The 21,955-nt window shown below is 46.8% G+C and overlaps 1 protein-coding gene across 2 annotated transcripts in view; it reads left to right on the top strand.

Moving 5' to 3' along the window:
- The window catches only part of LOC144209366 (cadherin-7-like), a 63,725-nt gene that overhangs the window by 35,203 nt on the left and 6,567 nt on the right, over nt 1–21,955 (top strand). For both annotated transcript variants that reach the window (XR_013329101.1, XM_077735626.1), the window contains exons 7-13: nt 6,979–7,273; nt 9,190–9,309; nt 12,815–12,982; nt 14,534–14,721; nt 14,789–15,042; nt 16,598–16,734; nt 18,344–18,465. Coding sequence is in view for 1 of the 2 variants with exons in the window: in XM_077735626.1 (XP_077591752.1) it covers nt 6,979–7,273; nt 9,190–9,309; nt 12,815–12,982; nt 14,534–14,721; nt 14,789–15,042; nt 16,598–16,734; nt 18,344–18,465 (1,284 nt within the window). In the remaining variant the exon portion in view is untranslated. The remainder of the gene's footprint in view (nt 1–6,978; nt 7,274–9,189; nt 9,310–12,814; nt 12,983–14,533; nt 14,722–14,788; nt 15,043–16,597; nt 16,735–18,343; nt 18,466–21,955) is intronic.

Raw genomic sequence — 21,955 nt, 5'->3', positions numbered from 1 at the left:
ACATAGCAAGTAGAAATTCATTAAAAATAAATTGTGAAACTCCATTTTTTTGAAGAAAATCATTATTTTACCATTTAAAACAAATGTCATCACCACCACAAACGTGTTTGAGCGGTCGCCGTATGTCCCAGTTCAAAGGGATTGGACGCCTATTGCCGTCAGCGGTGGAGAATATGTTAAGTAAATCCAAAATAAGTACCCATAAAAAAGAAGCATATGAGCTGTTACTGTAAATGGTGTGTAACAGCAACAGTCTGCTACAAAGACGGCGACGACGCTAACCCAGGCGCGGACACGGCGCCCCCTTCTTAGCAGAGCGCGCCCTCGGGCTTGAATATTACATGCTCATTTCTCTTGGAATATATTCATCATCATCTTTTTTTTTTATGCATAATAGCTTCATTATCATAATTGTTTTCTTCCTCCCTGGCGCACAAAACGTGAAATTCAACTTTCATGCCAAAAAAAAAAAGACATTCCTTTATGGCTTTGACCATATTTTGGCTATTACGCATTGGTTTTCATTCATATTTTGGCAAAACAGACCAAAAAGTTTTGGGAAATGCGCAAAAATGCTAAATGCTACCACTATTTAATCAATTTTTCTGAAGAATTGCTTCACTTGATCCAAAATCCCTTTTTTTAAAAACGCATAATAGCTTCATTATCATAATTGTTTTTTTCCTCTTTAATAGCTATGAAATTTCATGCCAAAAAATGAATAGTCCTTTATTAGATTGGCCATTTGAGATTTTGACACTTGAAAAATATAACGCGACTTTTCGCAAAACGTTATTAGCCCAAAAAAAACGTTATTTTGCCGAGTCATTCTTGATGGATAATCCCGATATTTTCCCAGATTTTTCCTTTTATTTTAAATGCGAAAAACAACTTGTGTGCGCCATCTTTCCACGTTAAGCGTCCCGTCCAAATGCGTCCCCGCGGTCTATTAGCCTACCCCCCCCCAAACCGCAAAAAAATGATAGGCAAAGAGCGTCCATCTTGCGAGGGACTGGTCGTCTTAAATCCAAGGCCGAGCTCATTTTCAATGTGATTGGACTGGGAGCTGATGGCGCCAGATATATTGCTCTATTAAACGCCGCCGTGTCTCTCGCTGGCCCCGAAGAGGACGGAAGAGGACAGAGGAGGACGGAAACGTCATCACGGGGCCGGCCGGCCTCATCAGAAAAGCTCTCCACGCTTCGACTTTGACTTTTACTAAAGGCCACTTTCGATAAATGTCAGGTTCCAAACATGGGTAAACATTTTTTTCTTTTTTTTTTAATAATACTTTTGATGGGGGAGGGGGGGGGTCTCCGTCCATACTGGCCATCCCAAAAGTTCCACAAGCGGTAAACAGTGGGTAACGTCTCCCCGCGGCCGCCATAATATTTACACGCGGCGCCACGGAGACGTGGCCTTTCCTTTTTTTGTAGAACGCCGCTCCAAGCACGGGCTATCTTAGCCCCGCCCTCCGACCCCGAGACGATTCAAGGCCGATAAAAAACGGTGTTTTCTGAGAAAAGTCCGTCGGTGAGAATGAAATAAACAAAAGCCGGCGGGAAGGACGACGGGTTCGTTGGTGGTTAATTACTTTTAAACCCAAAAGCCAAGATTTTCTGGGCGAAAAGACACCACGAGAAAAAAGTGGGAGGTCAAATGTTTCCCTGGTTCGATAAGACGCGCAAGGACCAACAAAGGGACTTTAGATTGGACAGAATTTAGCTCTTTTTGGGGGAGAGATGTCCAATCCATTCCAAACAAATAACCACTAGTGTTCCTCCCACAAAATTAAAATGGAAAAAAGAACGTACAAAGGAATGATCTTAAGCGACTAAAGAGGGGTGGTCAATCATCAAATCAATCATTGTCATTTTTTTCAATCATTTTTGTCAGTTTTTAGGTCAAAAAATATTTAGTAAAATCTAAAAATATATTTAAAAAAAGCTAAAAATGACCGGGCTCTCGTTTAGGACGGACCACACGTGTATAAAGAAAAAAAAAGACGCTTGAGTCCACACACTTGAATTTGATTGCACCTTCAGGGCTAAAATGTCTGCTGGTGTTTGAGTGCTGGCGGCTGGCAAACGGCGGCTGGACACTTGACTTTTATATCTGGCCATCATACTCGGAGCTTTACGCCCGACTGGACGCCGTATTTGAGTAATTAGGCCTTAGGGGGGGGGTTAATAGTGCTGTTTGGAGCGCTGCTTTTTAGTGTGGCGGTTCGAAAACAGGACAGAAGTAGTTTGAAGACCCTCAAAAATGGCAAAAGTTTCAGCATTTTCAAGGTTTTTTTCAGCCCGTTTTTCACTTTTTCTGTCTTCAATTGAATCGTCCGTCTTTTGTTCTTGACGAGCTCCACTCTCCATCTCCACTTGTAATTTATCTTCCACCTAACTGCGTTTGAGAGCCTTCCAAAAGCCTTAAAGCGCCCCCCTTTTGATTAGCGCGAATGGCGGAAGGGAAAGCGACCCCCCCCCCCCCCCCCCCACAGCCTCCCAGCGCGCGGCGTCGGCTCGCGAGTTTAATTATCGCGACTAATTAGTGTTATGAGTGCACCGCGACCCCCCGCGCCATCTCGTTGACCCCGAACCATCTGCACGGGTGTCGCTGGCTCCCGTCGACTGTCAAAGCCGCCGCGCTTTTAAAAAAACCTCTTCGGGATGAATGGTACCGTCACGCGGGCCCATATAATTAGGTCTCCGCATAAAAGGGATGATGGATGGCGCGACACGGAGGGACGGCAAACCTTCCTCATTTTACTGGCCCAAGAGCGCCTTTTGAGGACGTGGCGTTGGAGGTTTTTTGCGGCTTTCCAGACAATGCCACGCGGCCCGCAAGACGGATGGAGAACGTCGGGCTTTTTAAAAAGGCCACCAAGCGTCGCTTTCGACTATCCCTGCAAATTGGACGGGGGAGAAAAAATGCGTGGGCGGAGGCGGGGGGAGAAAAGACGGAGGGAGTCCCCCGCACTTTTTCATCATGTGGCCGGAAAATGGGATTTGGCAAAGTGGGTTTTTTTTGCGAGGATCACCTTGACGGCTCACCTTCGTCGTGCTAGAAAGTTCCTCTTCTTCTTTCTCTTCTCGCCCGACCGGCCGCCGCTCGTAAAATCGCCCACAAATCACCGGCGCTGTCATCCCGGCGAGGATTCCGTTCCATCGATAGCCAGGGAGCATCCTCCTTCCTTCCTGGACTTTTTCCGCACTCCAAAAAAGCGTCAACCAATGACTTTTAGGCAAGGACGTACATAAGATTAAAAATACCTGGTAATAATTGATGTAATGTTTTACCTCTGCATAGATGAAACCCACTCTCCTGGTCTTTATTGCGCGATGAGCTTGAGTGGATCCCTAAAAACGTTAAATTTTCCCAGACAGGTAGATATTTGTCGTTGAAATATTAGTATCTAATATACTTAATATCAATGATCAGCAATCTTATTTTACATCCTCACCAAAGCTAGTGACGTTTTGAGCCCTCCCACAGGACCCCCCCTCAAACTCAAAATAAATCCGAAGTTTTCAAGTTGAAAAAAAGCCAAGCTCCATCTTTAATTTGTACTTTGCGCAATAACCAATCAAGCCGAATTCCCCAAAGTTAATGAAGTCCAATATCTCAAAAACCGAATTCCCATTGTGCGATATGACATTTTTCTTTGTTCTCGGTGTTGGAATAAGAGCGCTGTACTAGTAAATTGTTATTTTGGCAGACGAACGAAGAGTCCCACGTGTCAAATGGCTACCTTGACCCCCTCCGAGTCCCCCACCCGAGCGAGTCCCTCCGACAAATCTTATTATTTGCTATCAGCCCGTGTGAGTGTGAGACATAGAATCTGTTTTTGTGTGTGTGCGGCAAGGTTGTAACTCTTTTATGAGCCCGAATCAGAGGTGGAAATATGTGGCCCTTTGGAAAGCAAGGTGGATATTTATAGCCAGCGCTACTTTTTCTTCTTCTTCTTCTTCTTCCCAAAGCTAAAAGGGAGGACGCCAATTGTGCCTTGCATGGACAATCAGCTTTATGTCTTCTTTCTGTTCTGGGCTGCCATTTGTTAATGCGCCTTCTCACAAATCATCCGACTCTTAGCCGTGCATTAGCGCCTGATCGGGACTTTTTTCCCCAACCTTCTTTTTTTGGCCGGCTTTCTGAATCACGCTGAGGTGATGTATGGCTTCCCGTGGCGTTCGTTTGGGGACGACAACCGCCGCGCTGTGAAATCCGTGACTAAAAGCTAGCTATAGCTAAAGGTACATCATTATTTAGATAGGGCTCACCTGCTATTCAGGTTAACATATGAGGGCGTGGCTTTAAACCAGAGGTTCCCATTATGTAGATGCCAACTGCTCCCAGGTATATTAGATTAGATTAGATCACTTTATTCATCCTGTATTGGGGAAATTTGGTTGTCACGGTAGCAAGTGGGTGAGAATACAGACACAGAAAAAGACATTTTAGACATCAATAGATAATAATTAAGTTAATATAATTATAAATAAATACATATACAAATAAACTAAAGTTGTGGCCTTTTTAAAAAGACATGACATCAATCATTGCTGAGATTTAGCAAAGCTAAACTTAGCCTTGACGTGCTAGCACTAAACTTTTACCCCTTTCTTTTTACATTTTATGGAAAATGCATGTGAATTCCTCACAGTCTGACCCGGCGACCCCAATCAGGACGGACATTTTGTCAAATTGCTCTCCGAACTCCCGAATTTGCCGCATGGCCCGGGTTTTCCCGCAGCGCCGCCACCGCCGCCGCCTCGCTCAAACAAAAGAAAAAACAACAACAACAAAAACATAGCCCTCTTCGCCGTCGCCGTGGCGCCCGTGATGACACTTGACGATGAGAATATGAAGCGTTTCGCCCGCCCGCCATTGTTCATTTTTATTTAGACGCGTCCGTCAAACGGTGGCGGCAGCCGGGAGGGGGGGCACCAGGCGAGGGATAAAAAAAAAACAAACAAACAAAAAAAAAACGAAAACACTGGCGCGCGTTTTTGCATCCGAGTGGTCTTTTTGTGGACAAAGGAGCTTTGATTTTGCTCCTTGCAGATGATTTGAAAGGGAGGTCTATTCCTGTCCCCCCCATTCATGTGCATCTATGTGATGAGGGTCGCATACTCGCCGAAAATATAAAGAAAGAAATACAATAGCTTGCCCTGATTGCCACTTTGATTAGGTCCATTGATGCCGTGGATGAGTGGGTGGGTGGGTGGGTGGATCGGGGGGGCCGGGGGGTGGCGCAAAAAGCAACAGGGGAACTAAAAAAATGTATTGAAAACTCCAATATGGCCCCCGACAAAGTCAATTGTGCGTCATTTGTAAGATTACAGTAATCCCTCGATTATCGCGACTTCACTAATTCACTGCTGTGCAATAATCTAACGTATTTTTTAAAATTATTTTTATTTTAAGTTGATAAAAATGTGATAATTCACGTTATTCATATGACAGTCTTGCTACTAGGACTCCATATTGAAGTAAAATTAAATAATAATTATTTTTTTACCCCACTTTGCCATTTTTCAATGCTCATGGCCATGTTTGCATTTATTGTCATTATACAAATATGAGATTCAAAGCTTTGCCATTAAAGTGCACAATTTAGAAAAAATCCAATAATAGTGATAAATAATAACTAAATAACCAATCAATAAGTAAATAAATAAAAAGGTAGCTAACATCATTAGCCAGCAACGTAAATAAATAGTCAACATGAATAAGTCAACACATCAATAAGAATCAATCCATATGCCTTTAGGATAAATACATGCAATTACAGAATACATTTAAAAAAAAATGTTTTAAAAGCTTTTTAAATTAAAAGATGGCCCCTAATGGCCAGGTGACATTTCCTCCTTCATTTAAATTCCCCCAAATAAGACGATACGGCGAGTCTTTGCTCTAATTTTATTGGTTGAAAAGTCGTATAAAAGTAAGTTTGAGAACGGCAAGGGGCTGAAAATGGCAGCGTTGTGACATTTGAAAGGGGATTTGCTTAAAAGGGATTTTTTTCCATTTCCATGGATGGCGCAACCTTGCCTTGACATTCCGCCTTCTGCCACCGCAAGAAATTAAAAAAGACTCCCGTCCATTTCAGCTTTAATACCGGAGACAATGCGCTTTTAATCCTGGCGTCGCTCCAGATCCGGCACCCCCACCACTATGACTCAGACCATAGTGGAGACCCTGGGGACGCGCGTTACGGTTGCCCCGACGTCGGCATTTACGGCCGGCGAGATGAAATGTTTGCTTTGAGTAAACCCTGGGCGACAATGGCGACCGGCACCGGCTACGGCACCCCCCCTCCCGCCCGTGACGGATTCCATTAATGGAAAACTACGGCGTGGTAACGGCGTGTTGCTCTTTTGCCGTAATTTAATATTGAGCGGCGGCGGCGCCTCAAACCGGCGGCGTGGCGCTTAACAACGTGTTGACATTTTCCCGTGGCCTGAACGCGGGCTTTCCACAATAATCCGCCGCTAACGCCAAGAAAATGTTTACACAAGCCGCCTCCCCCCCAACGTTGCCACGTATACAGCTAATTAAAAGGCGGCCACTGTTATTGGAACCAAGGCTATTGTTCATTTTCATCCGAAAAAGGGGCGATGACGTATTTGTGGAGCTCATAGTCCATTTTTTTTGTAATGTAAAGGCAGACTGAACACGTTTTTGTGCTTCTTTGACGCTATTTCCATTTTTTTTACACCCCTGGCGTCTCGTTTTTTTCAAATAAAAGCGACTGCCGCCGCAGTCTTCCATTATTTTGGGGTGCGAAGGTAGAAAAGTGCAATCCATTTAGCACTTATGCTGGACAAACCGGAATGGCCCTCTTTTCTACATTGCCGTCATCCAATGGCAGAATTCACTTTATGAAAAAAAATCTGCATTGAGACGATATAAAAAAGTCAAAATTCAACCATGAAAGCACTCCTTTAACATTTTTTTCCCCCATTTTTGCCACTTCAGCTTCACTCGGACGTGGACAAAGGCGACGGCAAGGTGAAATACGTGCTTTCGGGCGAGGGCGCCGCCTCCATCTTCACCATCGACGAGAACACGGGCGACATCCACGCCACCAAGCGGCTGGATCGGGAAGCCCAGGCCTACTACACGCTCCAGGCCCAAGCCGTGGACCGGCTGAGCAACCTGCCGGTGGAGCCGCGGTCACAATTCGTGGTCAAAGTCCAGGACATCAATGATAACGAACCCAAGTTCCTGGACGGACCCTACTTTGCCGGAGTGCCCGAGATGTCCCCTCTGGGTAAATATCATCCCATTTATTTTTTTACCCCGTCCGTACTTGAGCTAAAACGCCGACGTCGGTAGCGCCGCGGGTGCGCTTTCTTTGCGAGTCGGCGTTTCCGACGACCGCCACGTCCGGTGGAGACAAATGCGTTGCGACGGAGAGGACGCCATCCGGGCCCTGCGGCGCTCTCCGGCCCAAATCATTCATTCATTTTCTGTACCGCTTATCCCAGCCAATGTTTTTTTGGGGGGGATGTTGGAGGAAACCAGAGTACCTGGAAAACCCCCCACACAATCCCAGGGAAAACAACCAAGCTGGGTTCGAACCCAGGACCCCAGACCTGCGAGACCCACCAGCAAACCACTAGTCCACCGCGCCACCTTGTCATTTTAATGCATGTTTCTTTTGGGATGTTGGAGGAAACCAGGGTACCTGGAAAAAAATCCACACGATCCCAGGGAGAATGACCAAACTGGGTTCGAACCCAGGACCCCAGACCTGCGAGCCCCACCTACAAACCACTTTTCCACCGCGCCACCTTTTTATTTTAATGGCAAAATAAAGAGGAAGCCTTTTTTAATTTTACAAGGCAAGTCAAGCGCCGTGAGGGTGGTCCCTGGGAGCGCAAAATGTAGCCTAGCCGCTAGCTTAGGCCGAGATTTCCACTCGTGCGTCTCCTCCTTTGACCTTGGCGCTTTGAAGCGGGTGTAATATAAAGTGTCATGACTAAGAGGCCATGATATAATCCAGGTGTCCTTGTTGCCCCGCCCACCCGTGCCACGTCCCGGGGAGGGTGGCAAAGCCTGTTAATTCCGCTTTACGAGGCGCACGGACGCCTCTAATCTTCAATTTCCGTGATCATTTCATTCCGTAAAAGCCCGTAAAACAGGGCTGACGTCAGAGAGGCCATTTTTTTTCTCTCTCCGGCTTCCCGAAAGGCGGCAAGCTTTTTTTTTTTTTTTTTTTTCCGGCGGGCCGCCGTCACATAAACGCGCGCCGGGATCGCCGCGTCGTTAAAGTGAAATATCGGGCCGCCCTCTTGCGGAAAAGCAGCTGGAAAATGATGGGCGCTTCTTCTTTTTTTTCCTGCTTTTCAAGGTTATTTCACTCAATGACATGAAAGAGCGGCGCGCAAAATGTCCCTGAAAATGGCATCTTTTTCCTGCAAATTCATAAAAACACTGTGATTGGTTGAATTTTTCCACTTGAAACGCAGGCTACAAGCTAGGCCTTGAACCCCTTAAGAGCCTTGTTTAAGAGCACAGATTATCCCCCCTGATTTAAAGAATACCCGCGTTTTGGAGCTTTATTTGGATATTCTTGTTTTGACACCCTTTTTTGGACACTTGGCCTGTTCAAAACACATTTTTTTGCCCTAATTTGACTTGTTGTGCCAATTTTGTAACTCTGAACCAAGTTGAAAGGCAACCGGCCCAAAAATCCCGCCGTGAAAACAACACAGGCCTTGTTGGAAGCCCCCGAAGCAGATTTGATTCTCCCACATTTGAGCGTCTGAGTCAAACAAACCCAATCCCCATTCCAAAAGCTAACATCCAAAGCTTCATTTTGTGGCACAGTGACAGGCGGCGCTATGACCCAGCGAGGCGCGTCCTGGAATTGTTTGTCCGCCTTCGCCAAAACGCGGCGGAACACCCCGAACAAACAAGGCTCAGCTCCTCGTTAACACGGACAGATGGGTCGCACTCTCCATCTGGCTGGCGCCTTTGGGGCCGCCAATGGTCGCCAACGGAAACACGGGAATCCAAAGTTAAAGTCCCACTCCAGCTTGTCAACAGAGTCGCCGCCGTTTTACCCGGGTCGTGCCAGGGGAGCTTTTTCGAGTAGAGCCCCGCCTCCCGACAATCCCATGCCGTTGTCGTCAAGATGTGCTGTCTAACTAACTAACCGAGACCCCCCCCTTCTCTCCGCAGGGACCATGGTGGTGCAAGTGGCGGCCACGGACGCCGACGACCCCACGTACGGGAACAGCGCCAGGGTGGTCTACAGCATCGTACACGGGCAGCCGTACTTCTCCGTGGAGCCCAAGACAGGTACGTTTTTTTTTTTTACTCCAGGTGCGTGTTAGCATTTTCCTAAGGAAGTCTGACATTTTGGTTTAAAAACGGCACTTTTGCGTTCCCATCCCGGGAGTCCTCCAAGCCAAATTGAAACGTCGGCGCCATTTCTAGCTCCGCGTGAAAATTTAACCCGTTAGCCGCCAGCACACACCTCCAAAAAATGGCCCGAACGGAGCAAAGCTTCCATTTTGTAGCCCACTCTGAAAAGGAATTGACGGACAGCGATAGCCATCCGAGCGCCGCCGGTGACCGACTAATTAAGTAAATCTCGGTCCGTGTCACCAATCGGCGCGATAAGAGTCGACGGCGTCGCCGCCCGCCGGCTGGCGTGGTCGTCACCTAGCGTGGGCGCTAATCCACTGGCCGACATTGTCGAGCTTGTTGTTTGTCTGCCGGGTGCCATCACCAATCCCCCCCCATGCCACGCGCCCCCCATTCTTCCTTCTTTCGCTCTCTATCTTTGTTAGCCCGTGCGGCGGCAGTGTCATTCCCGGGGAGAGGAGATGATTAAAATCCCCCCGCGCTTCCACCGGCGGCCGCCCCCGGCGCTAACCGGCCGCGTTGTTGTTGCGCATTTATCTGGCTGTCGCCGCGCCACTGGCGCTAGACAGGTGGCAACAGCGCATTCCTCCAACGCCAGCCCCCCTTGCGCCCCCCACCCGCCGCTAAACCCGAATACTTGACATTTGTCTCAGGAGGAGGAAATAAAAGTTGAGTCGGTATCCTCGCCAGAGGCGCCCATGAAGGTGACGCGCTCTTAAATGTGAAGAAGGCGCCATGAGATTGGGGAGCTGCCTCGGGCAACCCCCCTTTTATTCCCCATAGATGCCCGCCACGCTAAAAGAGACCGGCGGCGTTTCCCCGCCAGGTGACTTTCCAGCCTGGCCGTAAACGGCCCGCGAGCTACTAAAGTGGGAGAATCTTCTCCTTTTTCTCCCACCAAGACCGCTTACTAGTCCCAAAACCCACAAAAACAACAATGTAAACACCCGGTAGCTACGTCGTATAAGCTAATACAGCTGAATATGCTAGTTTGTTTTGCTAATGTTAGCATTTCATGGGCATGTCAGTAGCTATGTCGCACACACTAATACAGCTACCTATGCTAGCTTCCAGAGAGAGTGGACATTTTTTTTTTTGCTAATGTTAGCGTAACTATTTACTATGACAGATAACACAAGATTAACTCTTGTCTGAAACTATTCATTCGCTTGCCAGGCATTTCTTCTTGCTAACGTTAGCTTTTTCGCCCATGCCAAACATGGAATTAACATCTTAGATAAACACCAAATCCAAATTTATATCATTAAATAGTTTATTCTGACAGACTGGACGATTTACATCTGCATTAGGGACGTAGAAACTTTTTTTTGCGGCGCTACAGATGGTAAAAATATTAAATATGGCTGGCTTAAGTTCCTGTAGTTTGAAAACGCATTCTTTCCCCACTTTGTTGAAAACGGACGGTACGTAAAATGCACGTAGAAAGGCCACTTTTTCCCCGCGACGTTATTCTTTGTCAAGGCACTCCTCGGCGGGATGCCTTAGTCACCCCGGCGCGCGTTGTTTGTCACAAGAGGGAAATAATTGCAGCCGCCAGCTAGCGTAATAGCCAACAGCGAGCGAGCGGGAGGGAGGGAAGGAGGGAGGGAGGCCGGGAGATTTACGAGGCGCCTTCGGGCCCTAACGTTCCCCGCTCGGAAATGCCCACGTCTCTCGTCCGTCAGACCTCTCCTTTTTTTGACATTTTCACCCGGGAGGCCAAAGGGTGGCGGCGAGTGGCGGTCCGGCCGCCATCGGACGTGGCCTTTTCTCTTAGGTTTGAGCCGCCGGCTTTTAATGAGATCTTACGGCGAGCGGCGTACAAAGCCGCCCCTGCCGCCTCTGCCGCTTTTCCACGGCGTGGTGGGCGCATTAAATACCCTTCAGAATGTAATTAAGGCGCCCGGCGTTTGCCGCTAACTCGATTCCGCTCTCGTTATTCCTGACTTTGCACGCGTGCATCTTGAGAGGCCTTAATGCGCCGCGATAATTACGGCCCCAGGACCGGGGGGCCGCCGCCGCCACTTGCGCGTCACCCCGCACCTTCCCCGGAGGCCCGCCGTCAATTGAAATAAAAAAAAGAAAAAGCGGTGGACACCTTTTCCGTGGCTTCACCTTCAAGACAAACTACGGGCCATCGATCAATATAAATTAGAAAATAAAAGCGCTTTAGGCGTGGCCCCGCATTATGCATGGCCGGGAAGACATTCGGGATTAAGTAGCGCTTCTCATGGTCACCTTGGAGATTTCATTTGGGATTAAAAAATAAAATGGCAGCCTCGTTGGGGGGGGGGGGGGGGGGGGGCATTCGGGGATGCGGCAAAGTTGCGTGGAAGGCCTGGGGCGGCCGATATGCCACAAGTACATTAATCGCACGGTTAAAAAAACATTTAAAAGGAAACGAGACAATTTTTTTGGCCCATTGATATCGTACGATGCTCGAGTTCCTTCCACAAAAGTTTATGAATCGTGTAGACACAGCACAACTACAAAATAGGAAAATACACCAACATTGGTAAAGGTTAGCTTAGCTTAGCTAAACTGAGCCTAATAGTCAATGTCAAAGTATCGTAGCAACTTGTCTCCATGGAGACGAGGTCAAAGCATCCCAATGTTCACCAAAACATTAGTCAAGAAACTTGCGGGGTGCCGTAAGAGTAGCTGCATCAAAATAATATTAAAAAAACATATTTTTTGATGGATGAACCACCCATAGATTTATTTATTTACCAATATGTCGTTGTGCAATTAAAGAAAAAAGTAATTTGGGGGCCATGTAAAGTTTTATTTCAAGCAGCAGCCTGTTTTTTTTAGGAGTAAAATCCCCAGGATGGCCATGAAAACGGGACACCTGCGTTTTACGCTGCCGTCAAAATGGCGTCTGTCGACTACACCTGTTCCCAAACGGGCTCCTTTCAGGCTCTTTTCTGGAAGGAAAGTGCTGAAAAAAAATGGATGACAGCGCTGGGCTTTATCTAAGCAAAATCACTTCTTCAATCCATCAATCAGGGAAAACATTATTGACGCCATTTAACAAAAACAAAAGCAAAACAAAAGACTGTGGCCGGCGTTAATTGCAAATTTGATGTGTTTTCCTCGTCCGGACGGCCTTTGCGTTCTCCGCCAGATTCCGATCGATGATATGCCTTTTTGATCGGCTCCGTCAAAGCGCCCGACGGCTGAAAAAAAAAGACAAAGTAATCTCCCAGCATCTTTAATAAGAGCCCTTTAATGAAGTCATTAACTTGGCAAGAAACAGCCACGGCTTTTGAAGGAATGACGCCATTTTAAAAGGCCCCTTACCGTTTTAAAGGGGCGGCGTCGCGGAGATAACGTTCAAAACAAAGCTCTTGATTGGATGGGATGGTTTGGATGGCGATGGAGGCCATTTTGGGTCAAATGGAAACAGTTTGCTAAACTTTATGTTCTTTTCCAGGTGTCATCAGGACGGCTCTGCCTAACATGGACCGCGAAACCCGAGACCAGTACGTCCTGGTCATCCAGGCCAAGGACATGGTGGGCCAGATGGGAGGCCTCTCGGGAACCACCACGGTCACCGTCACGCTGAACGACGTCAACGACAACCCGCCGCGTTTCCCTCACAGTGAGTAATGACGCCGACGCCAATCGACAGCTTTTTTTTCCGCCGTTTTCCTCCAAAAAAAACGTCCGTTCCAAATGGTGGCCGCCAAAAAGGAAGGAGTGGACTTCTCTGGTCGTAAAAGCATCAAAAGAATGAGCGGCAACTTTTCCAAATGATCTCTCAATGTGACTAATACGCAATAAATAAAGTGATAAAGTGCACTTTAGATAGCGGCAGTGGCGAGAAAAAAAGTGGCTGGAGGAAAGCACTTGTGACACTTTGCATAATTGCTACTTTTGTCTGGGATACTTTGAAGTACATTTGGCTGGCCAAACCTACATTTGGCTTTGTCAAGTACATTGTCTGATTTATCGATACCGGCCTTTTTGTCCCTTTTCCTCGCTGGCGTCGAGCCATTTTCAACTCGTCGCCGTAAAACAGAATGAATTGGAGATAAGGATTGGATGACACAAAAAAAAATGGCTGCAAGCCTGCCGTACTTTGTAAGGGAATGAATACAAAGACAATAAAAGTGAAATCCTTTCAAATCAAAATGAATTAAAGCAGCAATATAATGGACTTTTTTTTTGGACAGCATCAGACGTCCAATTTAGTCGTTTTCCCAAATAAACCTAATTTTTGGGCGTCCCAGTCGGCCAATGAGTTAATAAAACAGCTTGAAAGGGTTAAAAGAGAAAATTCAACCTTCAAGGTGAGTTAATCTTCACTTGGTTTCCCATCAAAAGCGTAAGAAAACTCTGGCGTGGGAGAGTCGGCATCCATCCGATGGCCTTTCCTTGTTGTGCTGGGCTCATTTCCCGCTGTGCTAATGGCTTCCCGACCGCCTCAGTTCAGGGATTGAAAGTTGTCTGAGGCTCGGTGCGATAATCCAAAGCGCAATCGCCCGGCCACCGCCATCGCCAGGCCGCCGCCCACTAGCTCAGTCAATTTGCAGCTGTGTGGCGCTCCGGGCAGCCAATCGACAATCATTTCGGGGATAGGTCGCTGACTTTGATAGCCGTGCCTGCCCAATTTCATGTCCATCCGTGAAACTGCTGTCATGACCCTTTTTGGGGGGTGGGCTTAACCTCCGTGGGTCAGTCTTCTCAGATGATAGGCCATTAGCCGGCGTGGCACTCCACCGGCGGACCTCGAGGGCGACCCGGACCGGTCGCTCGGCGAGGGGGGGGGGGTCAAGGTATCAAAAAAAAAAGATGGCGGCGCAAATTGGATTTTTTTTTGTCCCTCCGCCTTTTAGAGCGGCGCTATTCCACGGCAAATTAAAAAGCCATTATACAGATTACATGGCGCCAAACAATGTGGGGCAGATTAGCATTTAGACGCCCGCCCGACACTCGGCGGGCGAGGGACGCCGTCACCCAACGCAGAAAAGGTCTCGTAATGAGCTCCGTCACGCCGATCGGGGGAGATTATGATTAGACCACTTTCTGTCTGAGGGACACACAAAAGAGCCGAGGGACGCCACGGACCAATAGAATCTGATGGAGCGGACGCTCCAGTCTGGATGGGAGGCAATATCATCTCATCTGTACTTTCCTTTCCGCCCCCTAGAGGTCAACCAGTACACCGTCCTGGAGTCGCTCCCCGTGCTGTCGGTGGTGGGCAGAATCAAAGCCACGGACGCCGACGTGGGCCCCAACGCCGAAATGGACTACCGCATCGTGGACGGCGACGGTCCCGGCGTCTTCAACATCACCACCGACGAGAACACGCAGGAGGGGGTGCTCGTCCTTCTCAAGGTTTGTCCCACCACATTGGAGCTAATTGTTAGCTAGCGAGATGCTAACCCCTTCTCCTTGTGGGCAGCCGCTGGACTTTGAAAGCAAGAGTAGCTTCTCGCTACGCGTGGAGGCCACCAACAGGAACATCGACACCAACTTCCTCAATTTGGGTCCCTTCAGCGACACCACCGCGCTCAAGGTGACGGTGGAGGACGTGGACGAGGCGCCCGTCTTTGCCGTCCCGCTCAGCCGGATGTCCGTGTCCGAGGACGCCCGGGTGGGCACCTCCATCGGGAGGGTGTCGGCGCACGACCCGGATACCTCCAATAACGGCATCAGGTAGGAATTGGAATTGATAGCAATTGTCTCAGAAGTCGGATTTGAATCCCCAAATTCCCTAAAACTTGATGACAGATTTCAATTCCCACTTAAAAATCCAAAAATTCAATTCTGAGTCACAATCTTGATCTTGATTTTTTTCCCCGTTGACCCCAAACTTCTCCCATACAAAATACACCAGTTATACAATCTAAGCCAGGGTGTCAAAGTGTCGGTCCAGGGGCCAAATCTGGCCCGCTGCAACATTTTGTGCGGCCCGAGAAATTCAATGGCAACTTTCTGTTTTAGGATCAAATTCAAATGAAGAATATAGATAATTTTTTTAATCAATTTTCCGTGTTTTTAGTTCAAAAATAATTTTGTAAAATCTAAAATTGAATAAAATAAACATTGTTAGATCTATAAAAAACGGAATATTCAGGGTTTTTAATCCAGTTCTTTTAATCCATTGATAAAACAAAAAATCTAAATACTCCGGTCCGCCCCTTTTCCACTTTTTGACCCAAAAATCTCGCGTGACAACTAAAAAAAAAAAACGGCGCTACTCGAGCTCGCTCGCCGCAATGGCAACGGCGGCCAGCGCGAACCCCCTCCCGCCCCCGTCGCTCCCGAGCAAACAGAAACGGCGTTCTTAACGCCCCCCAAAGTCCCTGGTGCGGCCGTCCCGAGCCTTGCCAGATGGCGCTCTGCGCTGTCACGTAACGCCACGGCGCCACGGCGCCATCCGCTAAAGCCCAACGCCGCTCTCTCAGTCTCCCAAGCAGAAAACAAGGCCATCCGTTCCCTTCCGTCGGGTGGAGGCTGGACACGGTGGCCCTTTTCGCTCGCCAATCTGTTCGGGGGCCCCGCCCGCTTTTTCAATTCATCAAATGAATAATGCAGTCTTTCGCCGTCACGATTGGTAGGAAAATCAAATTAAGCGCAGCGTTACAAACTGGCCCTTTTTCTTCCTGGGTGACGATGGGGTTTGAGTCCAAATTAAAATGATTGTAGAACGAATGGCGCCCTCGGAGTCCAATTACTTTCCGTAAAAACCCTTTGCTGGGATGCTAATTGAACTTGTCATTTTCTCTGGTCTCATCAAAAAGGGCCAAGTTGGCGTTACCCACATTTTTTGTCATTTTCTAAAGCGGGGGTGTCGGAGTTGAGTTGCTTCGTGGGCCACATCACTCGCCACTGAAAGAAAATTTCCCATCATACCTTGCAAAAATCCACATTGTCTTTTCTTGGTGGCTAATCCTAGGATAAGTCGCTATGTGTTATCATCCCCCTCATTAAATATTCATTCTCATCAACTGTTTGTTTTAACTTTTACTCAATGGTGTTTATTATTAATGCGCTCATTAATATTAATAAGCCCACGAAGCGGGTTAGCGCTCGACCGCTGTTATTTATTTTTTTACACGACGTTCTGGAATGCGTGGCTCGTCGTCGAACGTGACCCGGAGTTCCCGGCGTGCCTTATTTTTTGTATGGTTTATGAATTTTAATCCACAATTTGCAAGCCGTAGGAGTGGGAAAAAGACTAAATGTGCTTTTTTTTTTGCACGTGCAGGTACTCCATCGACCGCAACACGGACATGGAACGCTTCTTCAACGTGGACGCGCTAAGCGGGGTGATCAGTACCGCCAAACCTTTGGACCGAGAGGCCAATTCCGTGCACAACCTCACCATCTTGGGAATCGAGAGCCGTGAGTACACACAATCAAATTTCTATGGGGCTCCCCAGAACCCTTTTTTTGTGCTAGCTGTCTGGACTGTGGCCCTCCCCCTGAATCTTTTGGCGTCTGTCCTCTTTCTAAGGCTATAAACAAGAATGGGAGTACTAATTGAGCGCTTTGGGGCCACGCAAATCCGCCACGGCGCAACTCCATAAAGATTTGCCGGCCATGGCGCAGTTGTTGGAGTTGTTACCCCACGTCACTGAATATTAATTCACGCGTGAGGACGGACATTCTGACCTCAGCCCCGGGGGGGACGCACTGACTCAGCGTGGGGGGAGAAATGCCTGCTCGTTTTTTTTATTCTCCCCAAAAAAAATATATATATATATTTATACTTTAATACGGTACTTTGGGTTTGCACGTCACCCGTCAGCCATTTTTATCTTGACGTCCGTGTTTGCTTCACCGGAGACATTTTTTTTAAACAAAAACTTGCTACTCGAGGCCAAAACAAAATATTTTTTTAAAAATAAAATATTAAATGTTTTTTTTGTCGATCAATTTAAATCAAATGTTAAAAACCAACATAATAATTGAATTGTAATGCCTTGAAGTCTAATGAGATTTAAAGCCTCAGCATGAAGTGCAAAAATCAAACAATAAATTTAAAGTATTCAACATAGATAAGGTGGCAGGCAATTTTTTTATGATAAGAGAATAATATTTACTTCCTTAGCAGGCCCTCCAAATGGAATTGAGTTGATTCCTACAGGAAAAAAAATGACTGTAAAGAATGAGTGGCCTATCAAAATGAATTTGACAATCAATTGATTCTTGTCAGCCAGATCAAGCGCGACTCATTTTTACTCATTTAGGCAAATTTGGGAAGCGCGTTTGTCTCCCCGTTTGACAGATTGTGTCGCTCGGACGCCGTTTGCGCCGCTCTCTCCCGCCCTCCCCCTCCCACACCCGGGGGGCGCCGCGCGTCCTTTTCCCGTCGCCGTCTGAATGTCAGCGCGTCATCTCGGGCCAGCTCGCCGGCCCCCGCCAACACGTGTTAGCGTCTGGCGAGCCCGGCCGCAGACGTTTAAGGCTTTGGCGTGCGGCGTTCGCCGAAAGTGGCCCGCCCGCCTGCGTGCCTGCCTGCCCGCCGCCGTCCGTCTGTCCGTCGCACGTTTGCGCCGCCACTTATCCGGTTTAGGAACGCTGCCATTTTTTCCTTTGCTTGTCATTTAAACCGGAAAGAGAAAGCCAGATGACAATTTTTGCCCAATTGGAGACTTTTTAGACCACCAAATCGTCTCAATTTTAGAGAATTGACAAAAATAATCTTGTATTTCAACCAAAACTGAATGTACACTTCAATTTCTGTCTCATTGAATAGATTTTTTTGCCGATAGTTTATTTTAAAAGTTGTTGGATTGTAATTTGTCTCATTTCAGATCATTTTTAGTCAAAAAAACTAAACAAAATCCCATTTAATTTTTTGTCTAGAGTTCCAATTGTATCTCTTTTCACAGAATTTAAGAAAAAAATCAAGGTCTTCTTTTAGAGAATTGACCATTTTTTTGCTTATTTAAATCAAAACAAAATCTCAATTCTTATTTAACCACGCCCCCTTTCAATTTCCTTTCAGAGGACCCGAACCAAATCGGCAAAGGCTTGGCCGTGGTCACCGTGCTGGACGTCAACGACAACGCGCCCGTCTTCGCCATGGACTACGAGACCCTCCTGTGCGAAAACGCACCCCCGGGAACGGTAAGAGGCGTGGCCTACTTCTTTCCTGAAACTCGGTCCGAAATGTCTTAGACTTTTCTTCCTTATTTTTTTGGGCGCGCTTATTCCTATTAGCCAATAACGTAGAAGTATTTTTTAAACCGATTCCATTAGAAAAAATGTGCAAAATCTTATTTTTTCAGCCCCTTATACCACATATTATATTTTGCATATTACTATAATTCCATTAATAGCACGTTTAACAGTCGTCCATAAAGTAACCAAAGGCAATTTTTCATGTCACCGCAACCAAAAAACCTATAATCAGGGTAAAGATGATATAAAATAGGCCACTAAAAAGTCTCCCAAAAATAACTTGCTAGCTCTTCTTGTCTTTGCGGCAGCAATTTCTTTCCTTTCCTTCCATTTGATTGCTCCTCGGCCGCATGGCTGCTGCTGGCGTAGAATATCAATTGTTCTTTCCACCACGAAACAGCGCCAACGCCAACTTTGCCATTTGCGCATCAAATAAATCCAAAGTCAAACTGTCCAAATCCAAGAAAGCTATAGGAGATATTTTATCACATAACAGTACCACTTCTGATTGGTCCATTTTCAGTTGAGTGGACGTTTGATGATGATTAATCGCTAAACTCCCATATTTATGCTCGCTACGCTTTGCTTTCCTTTTTTTTGTTGTTGCTAATGATCTCCAAATTGGGCACTTTTTCATTTTTTCGCAATTAATGGCCGTTCCAATAATTTAAAATCCAGATGCTGACCTGAACGTTTTGCTCGTTACCGACTCAAATTCAGACGCAAATTATCCTTAATCTTACACTCTTAAAAATGGGCGTGGATTACCGGGGGCCTTGGCCAGAGGTCAAAAGGTCAAACTCGCCGCCATTAACTCGTTAGCCAGCATTCCAAAATTCCGTCTAATTCCGATTAACTAACGTCGGTCACATTGAAAACGCTCGCCATTGACAACATCCGACGTCCAATCCCTCGAACGGCAAAGCACCCCCTGGTACGAGACTTGAAATAGAAGGTAACGAAATATGGCTGGACATAAAAGCTCATTACCGGTGCCCGTGTTATGATAATATGTCATTATATTTGGATGACGTTTAGGAGCGTGACCTCATTGTTGCTTAACGACCCCCGCCCGCCCGGCGTGCGCGCAATCAAGCGCCCGTCGACGGCTTATTAGCATCTTTAATACGTTAGCGGCGCACTGACGAGAAGTGGGCGCCCCCCCTCAAGGCCCCCACTAAAAAAAAAAAGCGTGATTTGATTAACATGCAGGAGCGTTTCCATCCTGGCTTTCCAATCTTCTCCCGTTGCAATGCGACCAGTCGTCCTTTTTTAAAATTCTTTAACCGTTACGAATCGGGACAAAAAAAGAAAAGCGATAAGCGCGTTTCCAAGCTCCGACCAAATTGTTTCATCCGTACGTCAGCCGCAGGATGAAAAGTATTTATTAGAGTAAACACGAGGTGTTTATTAGTCGCCGCCGCCGACGCCACCGTTATCGACAAACGTCCCGCCGCGGGATGATTATCATCTCCCCCACTTGTCCGCCGCCGATTATTGGCCGACAATAGCGGAGGGGCTTTTTTATCGGCCATCCATCTGCCGACGACGCCCGATACGTTCGATACGCCGCGGGGGCGTCGCTATCCCCCGCCCCCCCCCCCCCCCCCCCCCCCCCCCCGCCGGTGGCTCCCGAACGTGATTTATGGCGGCGGGATTGAAAACGGCGGCGTTCCATTGACAGTCAAAGGCAGCTCTTTGGTAATTACCGTGCTCCGGCGGGCTTATTGCCAATTTACCTCTTACGCTGTTTGCTTTTGTTTTGCTTTTGTTTTTGTTTTTTTATGCTGGCGCTAGACAAAGTCGACGTAACGGCGGGCGAAAGGGCGTGTCTTGAATTTTGAAACCGACCCCCAATAAGACGAGGCGAAATAAAAAATCAAAAGTCGGAAATTAGAATTGTACGTAAAGACAAAACTAAAGGGGCGGAGTCTGATTTGTAGTTTTCAATGTGCGAATGAAAATCCCTTACTTGAATTGAATTAAATTGAATACTTATTTAATTTTTATTACGCAAATATAATGACATTTAAGTGCACATACAGACAAATAAATAATCAAACTAAAATGGCGTAATCCATATATAAATATGAAATCAATAAGTAGTCAACATAAGTAGGGAAGTGCACAAATAACAACAAACAAATTAACTGATAAACAACCAATAAATCGTCATCATCATACGTTTATTTTAGTTTTTTGGGGCTAAAAAAACTTTTTTTGCTAAAAAAAAATCAGTTTCCTTAAATAAATCAAACAATGACCTTAAATCCCCTTTAAAAATATAATTCTCGTGTGTTTAAATATGATTTTTGACTTCATTTCAGTTTGTAGTTTTCACCCTGAGCGTTCCTATCATAACAAGTGGCTGTCAAATCATTTCATAATTAAGAAACAGAGTCGTAGCGTGCCTCCAGATAAGTTAGCGTCTCAGCTATACACGCGGCAACTTTTAGCCTTGCAAAAAGCCAATTATCCTTGGCCCCATTGTCGTCTAATGAACCTTAATCAATTGTTTCGGGGGAAAAAAAGTCGTCCTTGTGGCGTCTCATAACACGCTCCATTGGCTTTTTTTGGGTGACGTTAGCAAAGAAAAGAAACACCTGTAGTCTCGCCATTCTGGCTTTTTGATGCTTACAGCTTCTTTCAAGCTCACAAGATTGAAATAAGCGCCCCCGCGTGCCACGTTTGACGGGGAACGGGAACAAACGGCCCCTCGCCCGTCCAGATTTATAAATGGCTTCCATTTTTTTTTTTGTGGGAAAAGTCGACGGCGGGTTTTTAAAATGGATGGTGGTTGGCCCCGCCCACTCGCAACAGGTCGCCGGCAAAGCGCTTGTCGAGCGAGAGTAATAAAAACATTGTAAGGGAGGTCTGAATCCAGCGGGAGGTTCTCATCATTCCAGCGTGAACGGGTTCAAAAATGACCTAGTTAATTCAGGAATATTATGCAAATCACATGTCTTGACATTAATAATTCTCACAGCCCGTTGCGCCGCTTTCAACTCCATTCTCGTACCGCGCCGACGTTCGTTTATCCTCCAGAACGGATCGGACGTCGCAAAAAGACAAACTCGTCGCTAAACCATTAGCTTTTTCTTTAGCATCCAAACTCGTCATATCTTAACTTTTTCGCTTCCTTTAACGCTAAATGTCATTTGTTTTGGGTCTTGATTCATTAAAGTGTTCATAAACGGCGCTTACCATGTTTGCTCACTTTTAAATGTCAGGAATAAATTCAGTTTTGGCTTCCTTACGTACACAAGACGGCGCAAAAACCGAAGCTAGTATGCTAGCATGCTAGCCGATTAGCACTCCCCTTCCCCACAACGTAATGACGCTTTATCCGACTCTTTTTTGGCGCTCATCAAACAAAAACCGACTCACAACAGCCGCTTTTCCCGCCCCGTCTTTGATGGCGGCGCCGATTTCCGCT

Source organism: Stigmatopora nigra, chromosome 16 (genome assembly GCF_051989575.1).
Source record: "Stigmatopora nigra isolate UIUO_SnigA chromosome 16, RoL_Snig_1.1, whole genome shotgun sequence".
NCBI classification, from domain to species: Eukaryota; Metazoa; Chordata; class Actinopteri; order Syngnathiformes; family Syngnathidae; genus Stigmatopora; species Stigmatopora nigra.
The sequence above is the reverse complement of the archived record's forward strand: the minus strand, read 5'-3'. Positions and strand labels throughout refer to the sequence as shown.